Source organism: Danio rerio, chromosome 15, assembly GCF_052040795.2.
Source record: "Danio rerio strain M-AB ecotype USA chromosome 15, GRCz13ab, whole genome shotgun sequence".
NCBI lineage: Eukaryota > Metazoa > Chordata > Actinopteri > Cypriniformes > Danionidae > Danio > Danio rerio.
This window is the reverse complement of record NC_141035.1, coordinates 11232554-11252695: the sequence shown is the minus strand read 5'-3', so window position 1 is coordinate 11252695 and position 20142 is coordinate 11232554. Positions and strand designations below refer to the sequence as shown.

Here is a 20142-nt window from a genome sequence, read left to right as displayed (position 1 = left end):
TCACTTTTATTCATTTTTGTGTTTGTTCATTCTTTACTATGTCAAATGAGCAATTACACAGCTAATTGACTGAAAGTAAAAGTGGAGTTAAATACTCTATTTAAATAAGAGCTCATTTAGTCCCCAGAAAATAAGTTCCTGTTTTTAAATCGGTCTACTTTCCAAACTGTTTAATGATCGTCTACATCAACAATAACTATATCATTAACTATATTTGCATTTACATAATAACAATCTGTACAGTTTAATAATTTTTGTGCTATCAATATTTATTGTCACATTCAAGCTCATTAAACCAGGATGGATTCAGAATGGCTCTCAATGTTTTTTAAAATTATTATTATAGTTTCTATCAGCTGAAAGTACATAAGCTAGATTTCACTAGCTGCTGTGTGGACTCTTTTATCCTGATAGAATGATTATTAAAACTATTGTCATCATTGCAGTTATAATCCTTTGTGCGAACAGACTTCCTACTACACGTTCAAGCAATTCCCAGTGGATGAAACCGAGTTCTTCTCTACATTTTCTTGTTTACATATTTCGCTTCATGAATATGCAATCCCATGTTGACTCTGTGTTGAATTCTTTTGGGATTTGTCAAAAAGAGTAAATAGCAGCCTTGATGTGAAAGGCAGCAGCTCAAGAAGTTTAGTCGGATTTATTTATTTATTTATTTCCTCCAGCCTTGATTAACCTTAGACCCCTTATTCTTTCTTTTTTTTTTTTTGGCCAAGCGTTTGAACTCATGCCCTTCAGTCATCTCATATCCGACAACACATTCCAACATTTCAAGCAAATTTCCTGCCAGATTTGCATGAACTCATCTCCTGCTAATTTTGCTCTGCGCCGGCCAGTATTATAACGTCTTATTTTTGATTTTCAAAGACCTCAAGATCCAGGATTATTTGTCAGCCAGCTCCACGCTGTGACCAGTCTCAGTCGCTTGCCATGAGATCTGCATTACAATCCACCCAGAGTTGCCGGGAAAATAGGAAGGGTATTATTTGCTCCTGGAAGAAGGAATGGCACAGCTTTAGGGATTGAGTATCCAGGGGCTCAAGGCAGATTAGAAGTTGCCCCATCCAAAAAGCCATGCTTTCCTTTCATCTCCAAGACTGGACGAGAGTTTTCCTGGCAGCGGAAGAAAGCAGACACAACCCCCCCTGGCCATGGAGACGGAAGTTTGTACAGTAGCAAAAGTTCACTTCTCAGCATATACACACGCACACACAAGCCGTATTTAGCCATTTGATTTGCCACAGGCTTCGGACAAAAGGTGGGAGATCAGACCATTACCATATAGATGAGTCGGCGAGACGTCTTTTTTCATTTAGCGGCTGGCAGAGTAGGAGCGAGCGAAACCACAAACACAGAGTCTCCGCTTGAGTGACATCTGCGGCTGAGGGGAAATCGATAGGTCGGGCTTTTTAATTCGGACTGTCAGAGTAACATTGTCATCAGGAACACAGCGAATCAATCTGGTGTCACTGCGCGGCACATCCCTGGCATTAACTTAAATAAACACTGTACCGGAGAGGATTTCTGACCAGCTAAATGTTACGGCTTCTAGTCATCAGTTCAATTACCCATAAACATGTTATCTGGAAAGTGCATTCATGCATTCGCAGACTCTGCATCTGGTTGGTTCTGATTTGCAGGGGAGGATGACGGTACTAATTCACTCTGCAGGCATGAGGATTGGCCATCTGTGGGGGAATGTGATTTCATCTCATAATCAACAACAGCAAAAACAATAGCAAAATGTGCCATCCATTATTAATAGATCCCGCAAACATGTTCATTTGTTCTTTCATTTATTTATTTATTTTTTTATTTTTGGTTATTACTATTATGGCGACGCAGTGGTGCAGTAGGTAGCGCTGTCACCTCACAGCAAGAAGATCGCTGGTTCGAGCCTTGGCTGAGTCAATTGGCATTTCTGTGTGGAGTTTGCATGTTCTCCCTGCATTCCTCGTGGGTTTTCTCCGGGTGCTCCGGTTTTCCCCACAGTCCAAAAACATGCAGTACAGGTGAATTGTGTAGGTTAAATTATCCGTAGTGTATGAGTGTGAATGGTTGTTTCCCAGTGATGGGTTGCAGCTGGAAGGGCATCCGCTGCGTAAAACATGCTGGATAAGTTGGCGGTCCATTCCGCTGTGACAACCCCAGATTTATAAAGGGACTTAGCCGAAAAGAAAATGAATGAATAATAATAATAATAATAATAATAATAATAATAATAATAATTATTATTATTATTATTATTATTATTATTATTATTATTATTATTATTATTATTATATTTAAATTGTTGTTGTTATTATTATTATTATTATTATTATTATTATTATTATTATTATTATTATTATTATTATTATTATTATTATATTTAAATTGTATGTGTATTAGTTAATATCTTGATTAATTTGTCTGTCAATCCTTGGTTATTTTTGTATTTTTATTTGGATTGATGTGATACCCACCCTATTAAAATGAATATGATTAATGACATTAACACTGATAGTGTTATACTAATATATTTCCCTTTTATTTGTTCAATATCAGTCATATTTGTGAATTTATTTAATACCAAAACTTGAATGTTATTAAACATATTTATATTATCAGGCTAGTCCATCCATTCCATTCCATCAGTTCGTTCATCCAATCCTATACCATCCCATCCCATCTTATCCAGCCCATACATTCATCCATCCAATCCATCCAATTCATCCATCCATCCATCCATCCATCCATCCATCCATCCAAATCCAAAACAAATCCATTCGTCCATTAATCCATCCCAATCTAAATTCAAAACCAATCCATCCAAATCCAAAACCAATCCATCCATCGATCCATCCATCCATCCATCCATCCATCCATCCGTCCATCCATCCATCCATCCATCCGTCCATCCATCCATCCATCCATCCATCCATCCATCCATCCATTTGTTCTTCCCAATCCAATGCAATGCAATCTGTCCATTCATCCATCTCAATCCATCCATCCAATCCAAATCCATTCCAATCCAGTCCATCCAATACAATCCATCCATCCACCCATCCAATCCAATTTCATCCAATCCAAATCCTTTCTATCCAAGTTCATTCAATTCAAATCCTTCCTAATCCAACCCATCCCAAAACCAGTCCATCCATCCATCCATCCATCCAAATCCAAATGCAAAACCAATCCAACCATCCAACCATCCATCCATCCGTCCATCCATCCATCCATCCATCCATTCATCCATTCATCCATTCATCCATCCATGGATCCATTCATCCATCCATCAAAATCCAAAACGAATCCTTTCATCCATTTATCCATCCCAATCTCAATTCAAAACCAATCCATCCATCCAAATCCAAAACCAATCCATTCATCCATCCTTCCATCCATCTTTTTGTCCTTCTCAATCCAATGCAATGCAATCTGTCCATTCATCCACCCCAAATCATCCATCCAATCTAAATCCTTCCAATCCAAATCCATTCAATCCAAATTCATTCCAGTCCAGTCCATCCAATTCTATCCATCCCCATCGCATCCCTATCCAATCCAATCAAATCACATCCTATCCCAATCCAATCCAATCCATCCATCCATCCAATCCAATCAAATTCCATCCAGTCCAATTCCATCCAATCCAAATCCTTTCAATCCAAGTCCATTCAATCCAAATCCTTCCTAATCCAACCCATCCCTAAACCAGTCCATCCTTACATCCATCCAAATCCAAATGCAAAACCAATCCATCCATCCATCCATCCATCCATCCATCCATCCAACCTATTCATCCATTCGTCTCTCCCAATCAAATTCATCCATCAATCCAATCAAAATCTATCTAATCAAAATGTTTAATCCAATACATCCCAATCCAATATAATCCACCCCATCCCATGCCAATCAAATCCCAATTCAGTCCAATCCAAATCCATTCAATCTAAATCCACCCTAATCCAGTCCATCAAAATTAAATCCATACTCATTCAAATCTAATTAAATCCCATCCCATCCCAATCCAACCCCAATACCAATCCAATCCAATCCAATCCAATATAATCCAATCCAATCCATTAATTATAGTAATAGAAGGTTATGTTTTTAAAATTCATAGTTTCACAAGTTTAGCCAATGAAAAAATGCAGCATAACTCAAGGCACGTTGTTGCGACTGGTGTGGTAATGCGTGGTATGGAGGCGATAAATTGTAAGGCGGAAAACCATGTCCTGTTTATCCACAAATAACATATCGCAAATAATTGACTTTTGAGGAGACTGCCATCTGCTGTAGCGCATGTAACCCATCGCGAACACACTCAGAGAGTCCTTTGGGCTCTCTTTGCAAGGATGTCTGCTTTTGTCGCCATCACTGTGGAAATTGGCCAGTCCACCTGAGCAAGCAGATGTTGCCGTCTCCTCTGGGTCCAATGAGGAGGTACATCCACATTAGGTGCAGAGTGCGTTTTCTACCAGGACACTAGGGAGAAACTGCCTCCAAACTATTCTGAAGAGTAATTAACTGAGGATTCCAAATAATTAAACAAATACGTTTATCATATTTTTTTTGAAACATAAACATATTGATGTGAGTGATGTTGGGTTTTTTGGCTGTTCATCAAGTGATTTTTCAATCTAATGAAAAGAAAACTTGCTTATATTTTCATACTTCATCCATTTGGGTCTTGAGATTTCAATTGCAATACATATTTTTACAGGTAATTTTCTAAAATGTATAAATAAAATCTTCCTACACTGAACTATAAATGTCAGTGTTAGTAGATATACATACCGGGTTATTCATAATTATATAATGCATGTATTTAGAGAGAGATGTGTGCATACAGTACTTCATTCATTAATTTATTTAGTCATTAGTCCTAGAGGTCGCCACAGCCGAACGAACCACTATCTATTTCGGCATATGTTTTATGCAGCGGATGCCTTTCCAGCCCTTCCATCATTCACACACACACACTCATACACTAAGGCCACTTTAGTTTATCCAATTCACCTATAGCATCTGTTTGTACTGTGGGAGAAACCAGAGCACTTGATGTGAACCCATGCCAACACTGGGAAAGCATGCAAATTCTTCACAGAAATGCCTACTGTTCCACCTGACACTCGAACCATAGACCTGCTTGCTGTGAGGTGACAGTGCTAACCACAGAGCCACCGTGCTGCCACCATACAGGATTTAATTTGACATATTATCTGTCCATCCATCCATCCGTCCATCTAAATGAATTCAATCCAATCCATCTATAAAATCCAATTCAATCCATCCCATCCCATCCCATCCCATCCCATCTCATCCCACCTCATCCATCTAATCCAATCATCCAGTCCAATACATCCAATGCATCCCATCCATCCATTCATCCAAATCAATGCAATCCAATACCATCCCATCCCACCCATCCAATAAACTCCATTCAATTCCATTCAATTCCATTCCATCCCATCCCATCCCATCCTATCCTATCCTATCCTATCCTATCCTATCCTATCCTATCCTATCCATCCATCCATCCATCCATCCATCCATCCATCCATCCATCCATCCATCCATCCATCCATCCATCCATCTAAATGAATTTAATCCAATTCATTCATACAATCCAATTCAATAAATCCCATTCCATTCCATTTCATCCTATCCCATCCCATTTCATCCCACCTCATCCATCCAATCCAATCATCCAGTCCAATACATCCAATGCATCCCATCCATCCATTCATCCAAATCAATGCAATCCAATCCAATACCATCCCATCCCACCCATCCAATCAACTTCATTCCATTCCATCCAATCTTATTCATCAAATCCAATCCATCCATCCATCCATTCATCCATCCATCCATTCCAATCCTCCAATCCAATAATCAAATCTAATCATCCAATCCATCCAACAAAATGTCATCAATTCAATCCAATTTAATCCATCCATCCAACCATCCATCCATCCATCCATCCCATCCATTCAATCCAATCACCCAATCCAATCATCCAGTGCATCGAACCCATCCATCCATCCATTCATCCATCCATCCACCCACCCACCCATCCATTCATACATCCAATCATTCAATTTAATCATCCAATCCATCCATCCTTCCATCCTTCCATCCATCCATCTATTCAATCATCAATCCATCCCTCTGTCCAATCCAATCCAATTCAATTTAATCATCCAATCTATCCATGCATTTTTTTGTTAGATGCTCCAAGTGATAAAAAACAAATATTTGCACAATTTCCTCTTTAAAATAATAAAGATGTCAAACATACATTTAAACAAAAATTTTAATCAAGTGTTTGAATTTTCTATCTAAATCAGTGCACATACTAAGAAATAATGCTATTATTTAAACAAATCATTTCCGAATACTTATAATACAAGACAGGTTCGCAGTTCTTAACAACCTGCTTAAGAGTCTTGCTTTATTAGTTAACTTTGAGGTTATTTGGGAAATTAGCCATATGAAAGCAAATATTGAATTGTAGTACCTGCAATGGGAACTTCTTTATGGTCAATGGTCAGTGGTCAGCGAGGCAATTTTTTTTCCTGATGTGATGAAAAATCAGCAAGAGTGTCGTTCACCCTTTACACTGACCCTCTCCTCGCACCATATGGTAGATTTATGAGGTGTCTAGCTGACTGATAGATCTCATTTTCCTCAGGTAAACTAGATGGCTTCTTCCCGGAGGACAGCTTCATAGACATGGGCGAGATAGACGTGGGCCGCAAAGTGGCTCAGCTGATCCCGCCTGGAATCTTTTGGAGGTCGCAGGTCTTTATTGATCACCCCATGTACCTCAAATTCAATGTGTCCCTTAGTAAAGATGCCTTGGTGGGGATCTACGGGAGGAGAGGACTGCCACCGTCACACACACAGGTCAGTTTTTATTCGTTTAAAGGGATAGGTCACACAAATTTTCATTTACTCATCCTCTACAAGTTCCAAACCTGAGTTTCTTTCATCTGTTGAACACAAAGGAAGATTTTCCTATTTTTCGGAATATCTTTCTCTGCATTCAACAGAAGAAAGAAATTCATAAAAGTTTGAAATCACTTGAGTATTAGTAAATGGCGAGGACATTTAGATTTTGGATGGTCTGTCCATTTAATGTAAAATGTGGGTATTTCTTACTTTGAGAGTAATTAAATTAATTTAATGAAATTTATTGGCTTAAAATGTATGGAGAAGAATGAGGATTTGGAGATGCAAGCCAGAATTAAAACCTTGTTTGTTAGACATATATTTATTGCTGGAATTAATGTTATGATTTAGACATGATTGTAAATAAATTGGGGGACTGTTCTGAGTAGAATCAAAACCACTTGTTGTACATGGAGCAAGCATGTTAAACTCCAGCCACAAACATGTTGACATGTTTACATAATTCATTACCTTACTACATTCTGAATTGTATAGTTTATGAGAATCTAGACAGCATTGGTAATATATCAGAAGGACTTTTTTGCATAGAATCAAAACCATGTTGTGTATGGAACATGCATGCTATCCAATAATTATTGCATTTTTAAAACTGAATGAAAACTAGATGGAATCGTAAAAATATCAAATACCATTCTCATTCAGATCAAACACACTTAGCTGAATAGCGTATTGCTGCATTCCAAACACCGCCAGAGCTAAGAATTTCAGCCATGAACTATTCCTCTTCCAATCTCAATGCATTCCAGTTAGTTGCACCTTACAGTTGAAATATTTTAAAACAATTTGTGTTATTGTGTCAGTTATGACTAAAACAAGTAAAATGGTAAATGCTAGCTGTCCTTTAAAAACAGCTGACAAAAAGTACCATTATAGATTTATAAAAAGCTCATGTTTGAAATAGTATTAGTAGAGTTATTAATCGTTTTGGGCTGTAATGAAAAATGCATTTTTTATGTGTCACATGCTGTAAGGTAGCTCCACGCTAATCTTGTTGAAGCAGAACTAGCGGCCATGTGTGAAGTGATGTCAAATGATGCATTTTGCTGAAGTCAGGCTGCTTGGATCTAGACGTTATTTACAAGTAGAAAGTATGCCTATAGGAGAATACCCTACACCAGGGGTCACCAACCCTGTTCCTGGAGAGCTACCTTCCTGCACATTTTAGTTGCAACCCTGACCAAGCACACCTGTTTGTAATTATCAAGTGCTGTTTTAGGTACTATTAATTGGTTCAGGTGTGTTTGAGCAGGGTTGGGACTGAATTCTGCAGGAAGATGCTCTCCAGGAACAGGGTTGGTGACCCCTGCCCTACACTCTCAGAAATAAAGGTACGGAAGCTGTCACTGGGGCAGTACCTTTTTAAAAGATACATATTTGTACCCAAATAGTCCACAGTGGTACCTAAAAGGTGCATATTAGTACCCAAATGTACCTAAAAACGTACTTTTGAGGTACCATTATGGACCCTTCAGGTACAAATATGTACCTTTTGAATCGGTACTGCCCAAGAGACAGCTCCCGTACCTTTATTTCTGAGAGTGTATAGTAATTTAGAGTTTTGCAATCATTTGCTATTTACGAAGTGTTAATTGTCAATATATATAGTTTTTCTGCACAGATTCTGTAGGTTGTTCTGACCAGAATCAAAGTTACTTGTTGTTAATAAAGTGTATGCTAATCATCAGGTTTTACATATAAAAAAAACAACAACTTGCTATTGTTTATGCTATTCTTGATTAAATCCAAACCACTGGTGCTAAACAGAGTATGTAAGGTAGCTTCTATTTTGTTTAATTATTGTTATTTTTATATTTGTAACATTGAATTTAATAGCTTATTTAAAAGTTAACAGAATTACAATGATATCAGAAAGCTATTCTGTCACAAATAAATACCAGTTATAGGTATGCTATATGCCTTTTTTTGCTCTGAATTTGATCTGAAAATGTTGTCTTTTATTGTTTATGTTGGGTAGTTGCTTACAAAAGAAATAGGAGGCACTTCTGGTCAGAATCTAAACTACTTTTATTACAGTAAAAGTTAGTACTATTTTACTTTAGTAGTCATGCTAAACTGCTATTAAATCGAATCTGTGTGCTAAGTGTGCTAACTTGTAAATATTAATTATTCATTGATTGATTGATTTAAAATCTTTAAAGCTATTAAAACTATTATAAACTTGTTTCACAATTGTGTAAAATTGAAATTGATGGCTTATTTAGAAGTAAACAAAACTATTCTGGCACAAATATATACCAGTTGTATATGGTACAGGTATGTTAACTGCTAAATGCTAATTTTTAATATTTTGCTCAGATTTTTTATCTGAAAATTTAATATTTTACCGTTTTTGTTGTGTAGATGATTACAAAAGTATTGGGAGGCACTTCTGGTCAAAATCCTAACTACTTTTATTGCAATAAAAGTTAGTACTATTTTACTTTAGTATAGTAATGCTAAACTACTGCTAAATAAATACTAATTTGTAAATAATTACGTACTGATTGATTTAGAGTCTTTAAAGCTCACAAAATATAAAAATGTTCCACAATTGTGTGACATTGAAATGGATAGCTTATTTAGAAGTAAACAAAACTACAATGACTATTCTTGTACAAATAAATACCTGTTGTATTACATTGAACAGGTATGCTAACTGCTAAATAAATCTTTTATATTTTTGCTCAGAATTGTACCTGAAAATAATATCTGTAGGGTAGATGATTACAAACGTATTGGGAGGCAATTCTGATCAGAATGTAAATTATTTTTATTGTAGCAAAAATTAGTACTACTATTTTACTTTAGTAATGCTAAACTACTACTAAATTAAATATGTGTGCTGAGTGTGCTAACTTGTAAATAACAATTATTCATTGATTGCTTGATTTAGTCTTTAAAGCTGGCATAAATATTATAAAACTGTTTTACAATTTTGTACAGTGAATTGGATAGCTTATTTAGAAGTAAAGGAATTACAATGACATCAGAAGCCTATTCTAGGAACAAATAAATACCAGTTATATTAAATGGAATAGGTATGCTAACTGCTAAATGCTATTTTTTGTATCTTAAAATGTTATCTTCTGATTGTTTATGTTGGTCAGAGGATTACAAAAGTATTGGCAGGCACTTCTAGTCAGATTCTAAGCTACTTTTGTTACACTAAAAATCAGTAGCCTACTACTATTTTACTTTAGTAGTAATACTAAACTACTAAAAAGAGTATGTGTGCTAAGTGTGCTAACTTGTAAATTTTAAATATGAATTGATTGATTGATTTAAAGTCTTTAAAGCTCACAAAAATATTATAAACATGTTTCAAAAATTTGTAACAGTGAATTTGACAGCTTATATATTTTATAATTGAACTGAATAGCTTATTTAGAAGTAAACAAAACTACAATGATATCAGAAGGCTTCTGGTCCAAATTAATTGTTGTTTCAAATAAAACAGAAATGCTAACTGTTAAATGCAAATATATATATATATATATATATATATATATATATATATATATATATATATATATATATATATATATATATATATATATGTATATATATTTATTTTATTTTATTTATTTATTTTTTTTGCTCAGCATTTTATCTGAAAATGTTGTATTTTATCGTTTCGGTTGTAGATGATTACAAAGATATTGGAAGGAACTTCTGGTCACAATCTAAGTCTGAGTCTTTAAAGTTTGCAAAAAATATTATAAACATATTTCACAAACATTCTGCCATTAGTGAGATGATTCTGCGGCACAAACTTACACCCCTAGATCAATTACTGGGGTTGTGTTTTGTGTGTGTGTTCTTATTAAACTGGTATTGGAAGTCTTTTAACAAATGACGCACTTTAGCAAGCAGCCTTACATAAAAATTATTTTCGTCAAAAGCTTTTGAGCCTAAATAATTAAATAAGATATGAATTATCTGGTTCAGTTTATCTGTCCACCCTTTCATCTGCCAATAGGTTATTGAAGTAGCATATTCCCTCCAGATTTCATTTCATTTCGTGGCATCTTATCGTCTCAAAGATTCATCTCAAAGGCTTTGACATAAGCAGACACTTAATTTCAGTATTGAACACAGATCTTCTCTCCCTCCCTGTATTGATTTGGTTCATATGTGCAGTTGTATTGTGTCACTGGAAATTACTCAAAGAACTTGGTTGATAGACTCTTTCAATTGAAACCTGCTAAGCAATTGAGACTCGCTATATATATATATATATATATATATATATATATATATATATATATATATATATATATATATATATATAGAGAGAGAGAGAGAGAGAGAGAGAGAGAGAGAGAGAGAGAGAGAGAGAGAGAGAGCAATCAACGAACGGTGAGAGTCATTTTATTCAAAATGTATTAACAAATACTGTACAACAAATGCACATATTTAAATGTGACTTAATTATTTAGTGCACCTGTCCAACTGCTCATTAGCGCAAATTTCAAATCAGCCAATCACATGGCAGCGACTCAATGAATTCAGGCATGTAGACTTGGTCTGCGTCCGAAACCGCATACTTCCATACTATATAGTATGCCAAAATCAGTATGCGAGCCGAGCAGTATGTCCGAATTCATAGAATTCGAAAATCAGTATGCGAGAAGTACCCGGATGACTTACTACTTCCGGCGAGATTCCTGAGTGCGCATCCCATGCATGCTGCACTATCCCATGATGCCCCGCGAGCGAATTCATGAATGGAAGTAAAGCGATGCAACTGATGCAGGTAGGTCACGTGACCATGACAAGATGGCAGATGTAGTACGTCTGAATTCCATTCATACTTTTCACATTCATACTGTATAGAACGTACTTTTCTAACAGTCGAGTAGTACGTTTAAATTCAAATGCAGTACCTACTGAGTAGTTGGCGGTTTCGGACGCAGCCTTGGTCATGATGATCTGCTGCAGTTCAAACCGTAAATTAGAATGTGGAAGAAAGGTGATTTAAATGACTTTGAACATGGCATGGTTGTTGGTGCTGGTCTGAGTATATCAGAAATTGCTGATCTACTGGGATTTTCACACACCACCATCCCTAGGCTTTACAGAGTATGAAAAACAGAAAATATCAAGTGAGTGGCAGTTCTGTGGGCGCAAATGCCTTGTTGATGCCAGATGTCAGGGGAGAATGGCCAGACTGGTTCCAGCTAATAGAAAGGCAACTCAAATTACAACTGAGATACGCTGAAGAGCATCTCTGAGGACACAACATGTTGAACCTTGAGGTGGATGGGCTACAGTAGCAGAAGACCACACCTGATGCCACTCTTGTCAGCTAAGAACAGGAAACTGAAGCTACAATTTGCACAGACTCATCGAAGTTGGACAATTGAAGATTGGAAAAAAGAAGCATGGTTTGATGAGTATTGTTGCTGACCATATCCATCTTCTGATGGCTACTTTCAGCAGAAAAACATACCATAAAGCGCAAATCATCTCAGACTGGTTTCTTGAACATGATGATGAGTTCACTGTATTGAAATGATCTCCACTGTCACCAGAACTCAATCCAATAGAGCACATTTGGAATGTGGTTGAACGGGTGATTCACATCATGGATGTGCAGCCTGCAAATCTGCAGCAACTACGTGATGCTATCATGCCAATATAGAACAAAATCTCTGAGAAATATTTCCAGTACCTTGATGAATCTATTCTATGAAGAATTGAGGCAGTTCTAAAGACAAAAGTGGGATCCAACTAAGTATTAGTAATGTGTACCTAATAAGTTGGCGTTTAGTGTATATTATCAATGTTAAGTTGCATCGAGTAAGGGGTAACTTAAAAAAGGTGGGAGGGCTTTAATGCTAAATACAGCCCCTGTTGCTGTTGTGAACTGTTGTTGTTGTGTATATATGGAATTATATATGTGAACATAGCTAATCCAGTCTTAATTGGCTTTAGTTATCTTATTTATTCAGATAGCGCTATAATTTCAACTTTGTTTTTCAATGTAGAGGTGAAACACAATGATGTGAAAAATTCAATGTTATGCATATGTATATATATGTATTTTTTGCATAAACTGATGCTGTCCTTTCACACCTACCATTAGTCCTCTTTTCGCCTTCAGAGACTAGTCCCTGTTGGCTTCGATATGTAGGACTTATCAGCTCCTGCAGGCTCATGTGTCAGTCCTAATGCTTGTTTGTGGTCTGTCTGTCTCTCCTTGTCTCCAGTTTGACTTTGTGGAGCTGTTGGATGGTCGTCGGCTTCTGTCGCAAGGCTTGCCAGGTCTTGATGGTCCGCCTTTTCCAGCCCAGCAGCGGAGCCTGGTGCCTATAACCAGTCATGATACAGGATTTATACAGTACATGGACTCGGGAATCTGGCACTTGGCTGTATACAATGATGGGAAGGAGACTGAGCAGGTGTCCTTTCTAACAACTGCAATCGGTTAGTATGAAACCGCATATATTGCAGAGCTGAAAACTTTGCTTTAAATATTTGAAAAGGTGTAACTGTAAAGGGGTCATGACACCCTCTACTTTTGGTTCAGTACTACCTTAGAAATTTTTTCAAAAGATGCATCATCCCAGGCGTGGAGCTCTGCAAGGAAAGGTGCAGGAGTAGGCGTGGCCAGCAGGGGAGAAGGAGAGGAGTAAACAAGTATTGTTAGTTAGCTCACAAAATGAGACACAAACCGTGAGGAGACGCATGATTTTATAGTTTACAAAGTTAAAATGCAAAGAAATAAACTGTAATTTAATGCCCTGCTACATTTCATCACCTTAGAATTATAAGGTTCTATCTGCATTCTGAATGATTTTGAGATATTGAGCTTCAAAGTTTTTGCATTCCATATAGCAAACAATATGTGTGTAACAGTTCTCTTTCATACAATAACATGACAGAGGTTCTCTAAATGCAAATGATCAAAGTTCTCTTACACTTGCAAATTGGAGTAAATAAACCACGGTAAATGCAGATAGAACCTTCTTATTCTGAAAAGTCATTTTCCGCTTGGAATTATAAGGTTCTATCTGGCAGATCATTCATTGAAGCATTACTTTTCAAGAAATACAATCAAAAAATATGTAAGTTGGTGTAGTAACAATATGTTGCAGACTAAATGTAAACAAATAAATATATTTTACATTTAATATCTAAATTTTTTAATATTCATCTCTTTTTCAACAATATAAAATGTAACATTTCATCTCAATGCTGGCAACGCAGTGCCACAGTGGGTAGCACGATCACCTTACAGCAAGAAAAACCCTGGTTTGAGCCTCAGCTGGGTCAGTTGGCATTTCTGTGTGGAGTTTGCATGTACTCTCTGTTTTGCTGTGGGTTTCCTCCGGGTGCTCCAGATTCCCCCACAAGTCCAAACACATGCAGTACAGGTGAATTGGGTAAGCTATAATTGGCCATAGTATATGTGTGTGATTGAGTGTGTATGGGTGTTTTCCAGTGGTGGGTTGCAGCTGGAAAGGCATCTGCTGCGTAAAATATATGCTGGATAAGTTGGTGGTTCATTCCGCTGACATGACCCCAGATTAGTAAAGAGACTAAGCTGAAAAGAAAATGAATGAATCTCAATGTCAAGAAATGCTTCTAAATCATTATCTTTTCACACATTTGCCTCAATTTTGTGTGGTGCGGCATTTTTTAGCTGACTCTGATTTTGCGTGATTTTTGTCTTCCTGGTGTTTCCCGCTGTCAATGGAGCAGTTCAGTGAAATGACAAAGAAAACTGATCCTGATTGGTCCTCGTGCGTGCATTAAAAATGCTGATTGGCTTACAGAAAGAACCTTATAGAGCCAAGCTAGAGTTCAACTTTGTAGATAAACCTTTTTTGTTTTTTAAATAAAAAGTTATAAAATGTAAACAACATATAAAAACACATCACATAATGTAAATAAGTTGTCATTTAATAAGAATATGTGAATAACTCAATTTTGACAAAAATGTCAGATAGAACCTTGTAATTCTAAGGTGATGATTTGTTATTCAGAATTTCATATACAGATAACCGCAGTTTAAATCATTATATAGATAATCATGTTCATATAAACACAATGAAGACTTTTCCTTCAATCACAGAGTCTGAATTATAGGTCTGAATGCAGATTCAGTGCAGCAGGTCTCTTGCCCTGTCTATTTTAATCATTAGCCCTGTTGGTAATCTAGAGGATTTAGGCAAACACAGCAGCATGGGGATGTGTCTAAATTTGAACAAAATCCTGATACAATACAACATCCGCCATTCTCCAATTCTCGTACTGCTCTCCTGACAAAAGTGCTTGCTGCACACAAACAGCTTTGATGTATTGACCTTGACAGCATTGCGGGGAAAAACATGCAACAAACCCCGTGGATCATGGAAACAAACACATACGACCCTTCATGAACAGCTAAATACTGTGTGCCGTGGGTCCGTGTCTCTCAGCTTGTCACTGGCAGGTCTGCCTTGCCTTCGGAAAGCACGTACAGTCATGAATAATTAAAAAGCCGGCTCTTCTTATAGGATAAGAAAACTCCTCTATGAATAATAATGAGAAACCGATGTGTCATCTTTGCACTTGCACTTTTGCGCTACGTCGCCGATTTAGATCCCGTGACAAAAAAATATTTTAAACCCGAAAGCAGAAATTAGCTGACAAATTTATCCAGTTTTTCCCCACAATTAAAGCTAACAGGTGCTAAAATCTCAAAAAAGTACAACCTTTAAATGATCAAATGTCATTGTTTAAAAGAATGTCTGCATGGGAGATTTTGTTCAATGAACATGGATGTCTGATTCAAACTTTGATTGGTTCAAGTCACATTTCAACTTGGCTATGGTATTGAAATACAGTTTTATGTATAACCTGCCATTGATATACCAATCTTAAAACTTTATTTTCCCCCTTTACTGGCATGGAACACAATGTAGTTTAATTTGTGTAGTCAAATAGTAGTCTTCCGAAAAATATTTCCAATATGGTTTCTTCATAGTTTCAGAGATAGCAGTTCAGAAAGAAATGAAACTGCCACACCACTGTTTGTTTGTCAAAAACAGCAGGCAATTCATTTGGAAGTTTTCTTTTTGGCATGCAGTCTAAAACTGCATTAATAAACACATTCACAGAATCAGACAGCACCAAAAATCAATCTGGTTTGAACATTGAAACAGTAACCTGATTGCTATAATATTATTCAATACATTCTTGTTTTAACAGTTTGCCATTGGTTCAATGGCATGTCAGTTTACACATTGAAAAAAAGTTAAAGTGGTAACAAAAATCTCCATCTTTAAAATATCAAATAAAGTTTAAATTGTCATCATATGGACATTATTGGCCAAGGCCTTCTTCTATATATATATATATATATATATATATATATATATATATATATATATATATATACATACATACATACATACATATTATATGTATGTATGTATGTTGGTTTGGCATTCATTGCCAGTTTGTCAACTGAAATAATATTTTCAGATAGATTTAGTCTAAGCATTTCACAAATCTAAACCATTTACAGACAATTTCCACCCATGAGGTTCTTATTTACTGTGGTAGAGGCAATGTAAGGTCATCATTTCAATTGGAACCTTGCCTTGACAGTTTGGTGCTGATTCATTGACATTCCGATTTGCAAATTGAAACAACAATCTCAATTTGTGCAGTCATCTCAAACCTAAACAATCTTAAACCTTAAATGGCTCTGACAGACAATCTAAGCCAAAATTATTCATTTTTTCCTCCCTGAACCAAATATGAATAAGTCATTGACAGAAATCTTTTCCTGCAACCGTGCTACTTGTCAGAGCCTGCCATCACTGATATTACCCTTTTTTTTTTGCATCGCCATCTCATCCAGCCTAGACCTCTACAGGGTAATCAAGGTGGATTTGAATAAGAAAGATTGCGGAAATGAGCAGTGCTTCACTATGCCTGCGTGTGTTCTTCACTGATGGCTCGTAAGACTCTTGTTAGTTTTTGAGTGCCTCCCAGCAAATCCTGCTTCCCATTTGCTGTCTATTTGCATAGAACACAGTGGCCTTGATTCAAAGCTTCTGATTGACGACCCATCTATTCACCCGTGCATATTATTGGTCATTATTTAATCATATTCACGTGCATCTTTTTTTTTTACTATGAAAGACTGCCTTCTTTTCCGCAACTGATGGAGGCGATTCTGATTTTGTCCTTTCTGTTCTGCGTCCTGAAAGCGGCTTTGATTAGCATGAGCGCGTCTACAGGGAGGGCAGAGCTGGAGGCCGTGGTGAGGTTTCAGCTTTCGTGGAGGTGGCAGCTGGGAGCTGTTCTCACATGCTCTTTAATTAAACGCTCCTGGGCCATGGTCCATCTGTGACGAGAGGGAGGAGGGGTTTGCCATCCTGTCGATCGATGCGAATGTGTCTGCCACACATCCATTTGTGTGGTTCCAGCTCGTCCGGGGGAAAGACGGCACTGCGCCCTTCCACCCCAAGTGAAAATACGATACTGCGTATACGAGACATGACATGGTGGTTTAGGGTGGCGAAAGATGAGGAGAGGAGGAGACGGTCTGTTTATCCTGTGTTTCGTCCTCTTGGATGTAACCTCCGTTGGGAATTCGTTGGCCACCTGCGGTTTAGGGCCATGACGGTGGGCTTCATAGAAAGAGGGTCTAGAATAGAAGTCACGCCTGAGTTGATTTGAGTCTGAGCTGTGGAGCTCAGAGGGAGGCAGAAGGGAGAGGTGAAGAAAGAGGAAAAACGAGACCGAGAGGGTGAGAAAGACCGGAAGAATCTAGGTCAGGCGGATGGCGACCTTCAGGGGATTCAAACCTTACCCAGTTTGCAGTACAGAGTGTCACACTGGAGTTGGTATTTTACCCTTTAAAGCTGCTTTGTTATCCCTGATTAAAATGTAGAAGCAGCTCTTGGTAAGCACTGAGACATTTTCAAAACATTAACATTGTTTTGTCTTCTTGTCATTAACATTGTTTTGTCAGTCAATGCTGGTTCATTTAATGAACTCAGATCAGATTGTGACACTCAGTTTGTTTGACCAATCACAGACTGGAAGGTGCTGGGGTAAAAATGATCATTTATGTTTCCACTATTGGTATCTAATTGCACAAATCTGCTATAATAAACTAAATTTTTACTCACGAAAAAGTAAAATTAAGAGAAAATTGCCCTTTTAGACCTTAGAAATCTACTTCTTGTCCTGCGGTGGTTAGCGCATAAACAATACACTCGCCCTCTCATTGTGTCGATGTCCAATTGTCCTTTCAGGGATTATTTTGTTATACACGTCTGGATGTATTACAAAATAAGCTTATGTTTATAAGCTTATGTGTGTGTATTTCGTCTCATATAGTGTTAACTTTTTATAGTGTTTATTTCTCCTATTCACACAAGTCCATAAAAAATCAGTAAGGCGGTTTGCCACTGAAATTCAGTCACAATGACTTAATAGATCGATCAAACTAAAGCTAACATTAGATAATGTCAATTAAAAATATAAAATCAGTTATTGATATGCAAACTGAAATACAGGCGGTCAGGTGTTATTTGCTGTTTAAATAGCGTTCATTGAAATTAATTTGTCATCAAAATACACTTCCAGCACAAGATATCAACCAAACTAATCTATACAATGTCACAACCTTTGAATCTAGCCCTTGCTAAATGCACTGTAGGCTACAAAGAAAACATTTTATATTTGTATTAAATAATTAACATACCTTTTTACATAGAAAAAACAAAGTTTCCTGTCATACTCACGCAGACAGCAGGTGGTGCAGAGGGAGGTGGGATGTTACTTCCCACACATGGCTGTTTAAAAAAAAATAGGGTCACACTTTATTTTGATTGTCTGTTTGTTAAATTTAATGTACATTGCATCTACATGCCAACTAATTCTTATTCGATTATTAGTAGACTTTTAGGTTGGGGTTAGGTTTGCGTAGGTTCTTATAGTTAGCCAAATGTCTGTTGAAGGAGCAGTATCAACAGATATTAAGCAGATAGTCAACTAATACTCAAATGGACCATCAAAATAAAATGTTATCAAAAAATATGGACAGACAACTGTAAATTAACAGATAGCATATTTGCTGATAAAGAAAATGGATTAAAATGTCATATCTGAGATAGAATATTCAACTTAATTCACTGTTGTACTTTGAATGAGCAGTTCAGCCAAGACAATAATCATTTAAAGTAACGATAAAAAGGTAATAAAGCTGTCTTTTAATGGAAATTTTATATTTTTGTCCCGGTGTCCATCAAACGCTGTCTGATGTGCGGCCCTGGTCCCATAATGCAATTCGAAAATTTATATAAATGGAAAAACGCGTAGTAAGGAAACATTCAGTTAAAATATAGTCATTTATTTATTGTACAGATTTTTTTTTACAGTGTGCTATATTTAGAACTAAGCTATCAAAAGTCAGATGAACCTTCCTCCTGGAATCTTGTAGAACTAAATTATAAATATTACACTGTAAAAAGTTATTAGTTAGTTAGTTAGTTAGTTAGTTAGTTAGTTAGTTAGTTAGTTAGTTAGTTAGTTAGTTAGTTAGTTAGTTAGTTAGTTAGTTAGTTAGTTAGTTAGTTAGTGAGTAAGTGTTGTGTATGTATATAGTGCATTTATCATGTATGGCCATATACCCAAAGCACATTACAATCATGAGGGGGTCTCTCCACACCACCACCAGTGTGCTGCATTCGCTTGGATGATGTGACGGCATCCAAAGAACAACATCTCAGCACACAGAAGCTATAGGGGGAGTAGAGAGACAGTGATAGAGCCAGTTCTGTAGATAGGGATGATTGGGAGGGCATGATGGCTCAGGGCAGATGGAGGGAATTTGGCCAGGGCACTGGGATTACACCCCTACTTTTTACGAACAGTGCCATGGGATTTTTAAATGACCACAGAGTCAGGACTTTAGTTTAATGTCTCATCCGAAAGACTGTGTTGACTGACAGTATGGTGTCCCCTTCACTTTACTGTGTTACTGTTTTGGGCTGCTGGGTAAAATGGCTGTTGCTTGATAAACCTAATTAAAAATTAGTGTGTGAGTAAACACATTCCAAAAATAGCTGGACCACAGTAGATGCGGTATGTGATTACATCATCATCCATAGGAGTGTGTGATTAAACTATAATGAAATGGCAACAGCT

General features: G+C 36.9%; 1 protein-coding gene across 23 annotated transcripts in view; it reads left to right on the top strand.

Annotated features, from left to right (window-relative positions):
• The window catches only part of tenm4 (teneurin transmembrane protein 4), a 462218-nt gene that overhangs the window by 248470 nt on the left and 193606 nt on the right, over positions 1–20142 (top strand). For all 23 annotated transcript variants that reach the window (XM_087282405.1, XM_087282404.1, XM_087282403.1 and 20 more), the window contains 2 exon segments: positions 6704–6918; positions 13197–13413. In XM_087282405.1, the coding sequence (XP_087138531.1) occupies positions 6704–6918; positions 13197–13413 (432 nt within the window).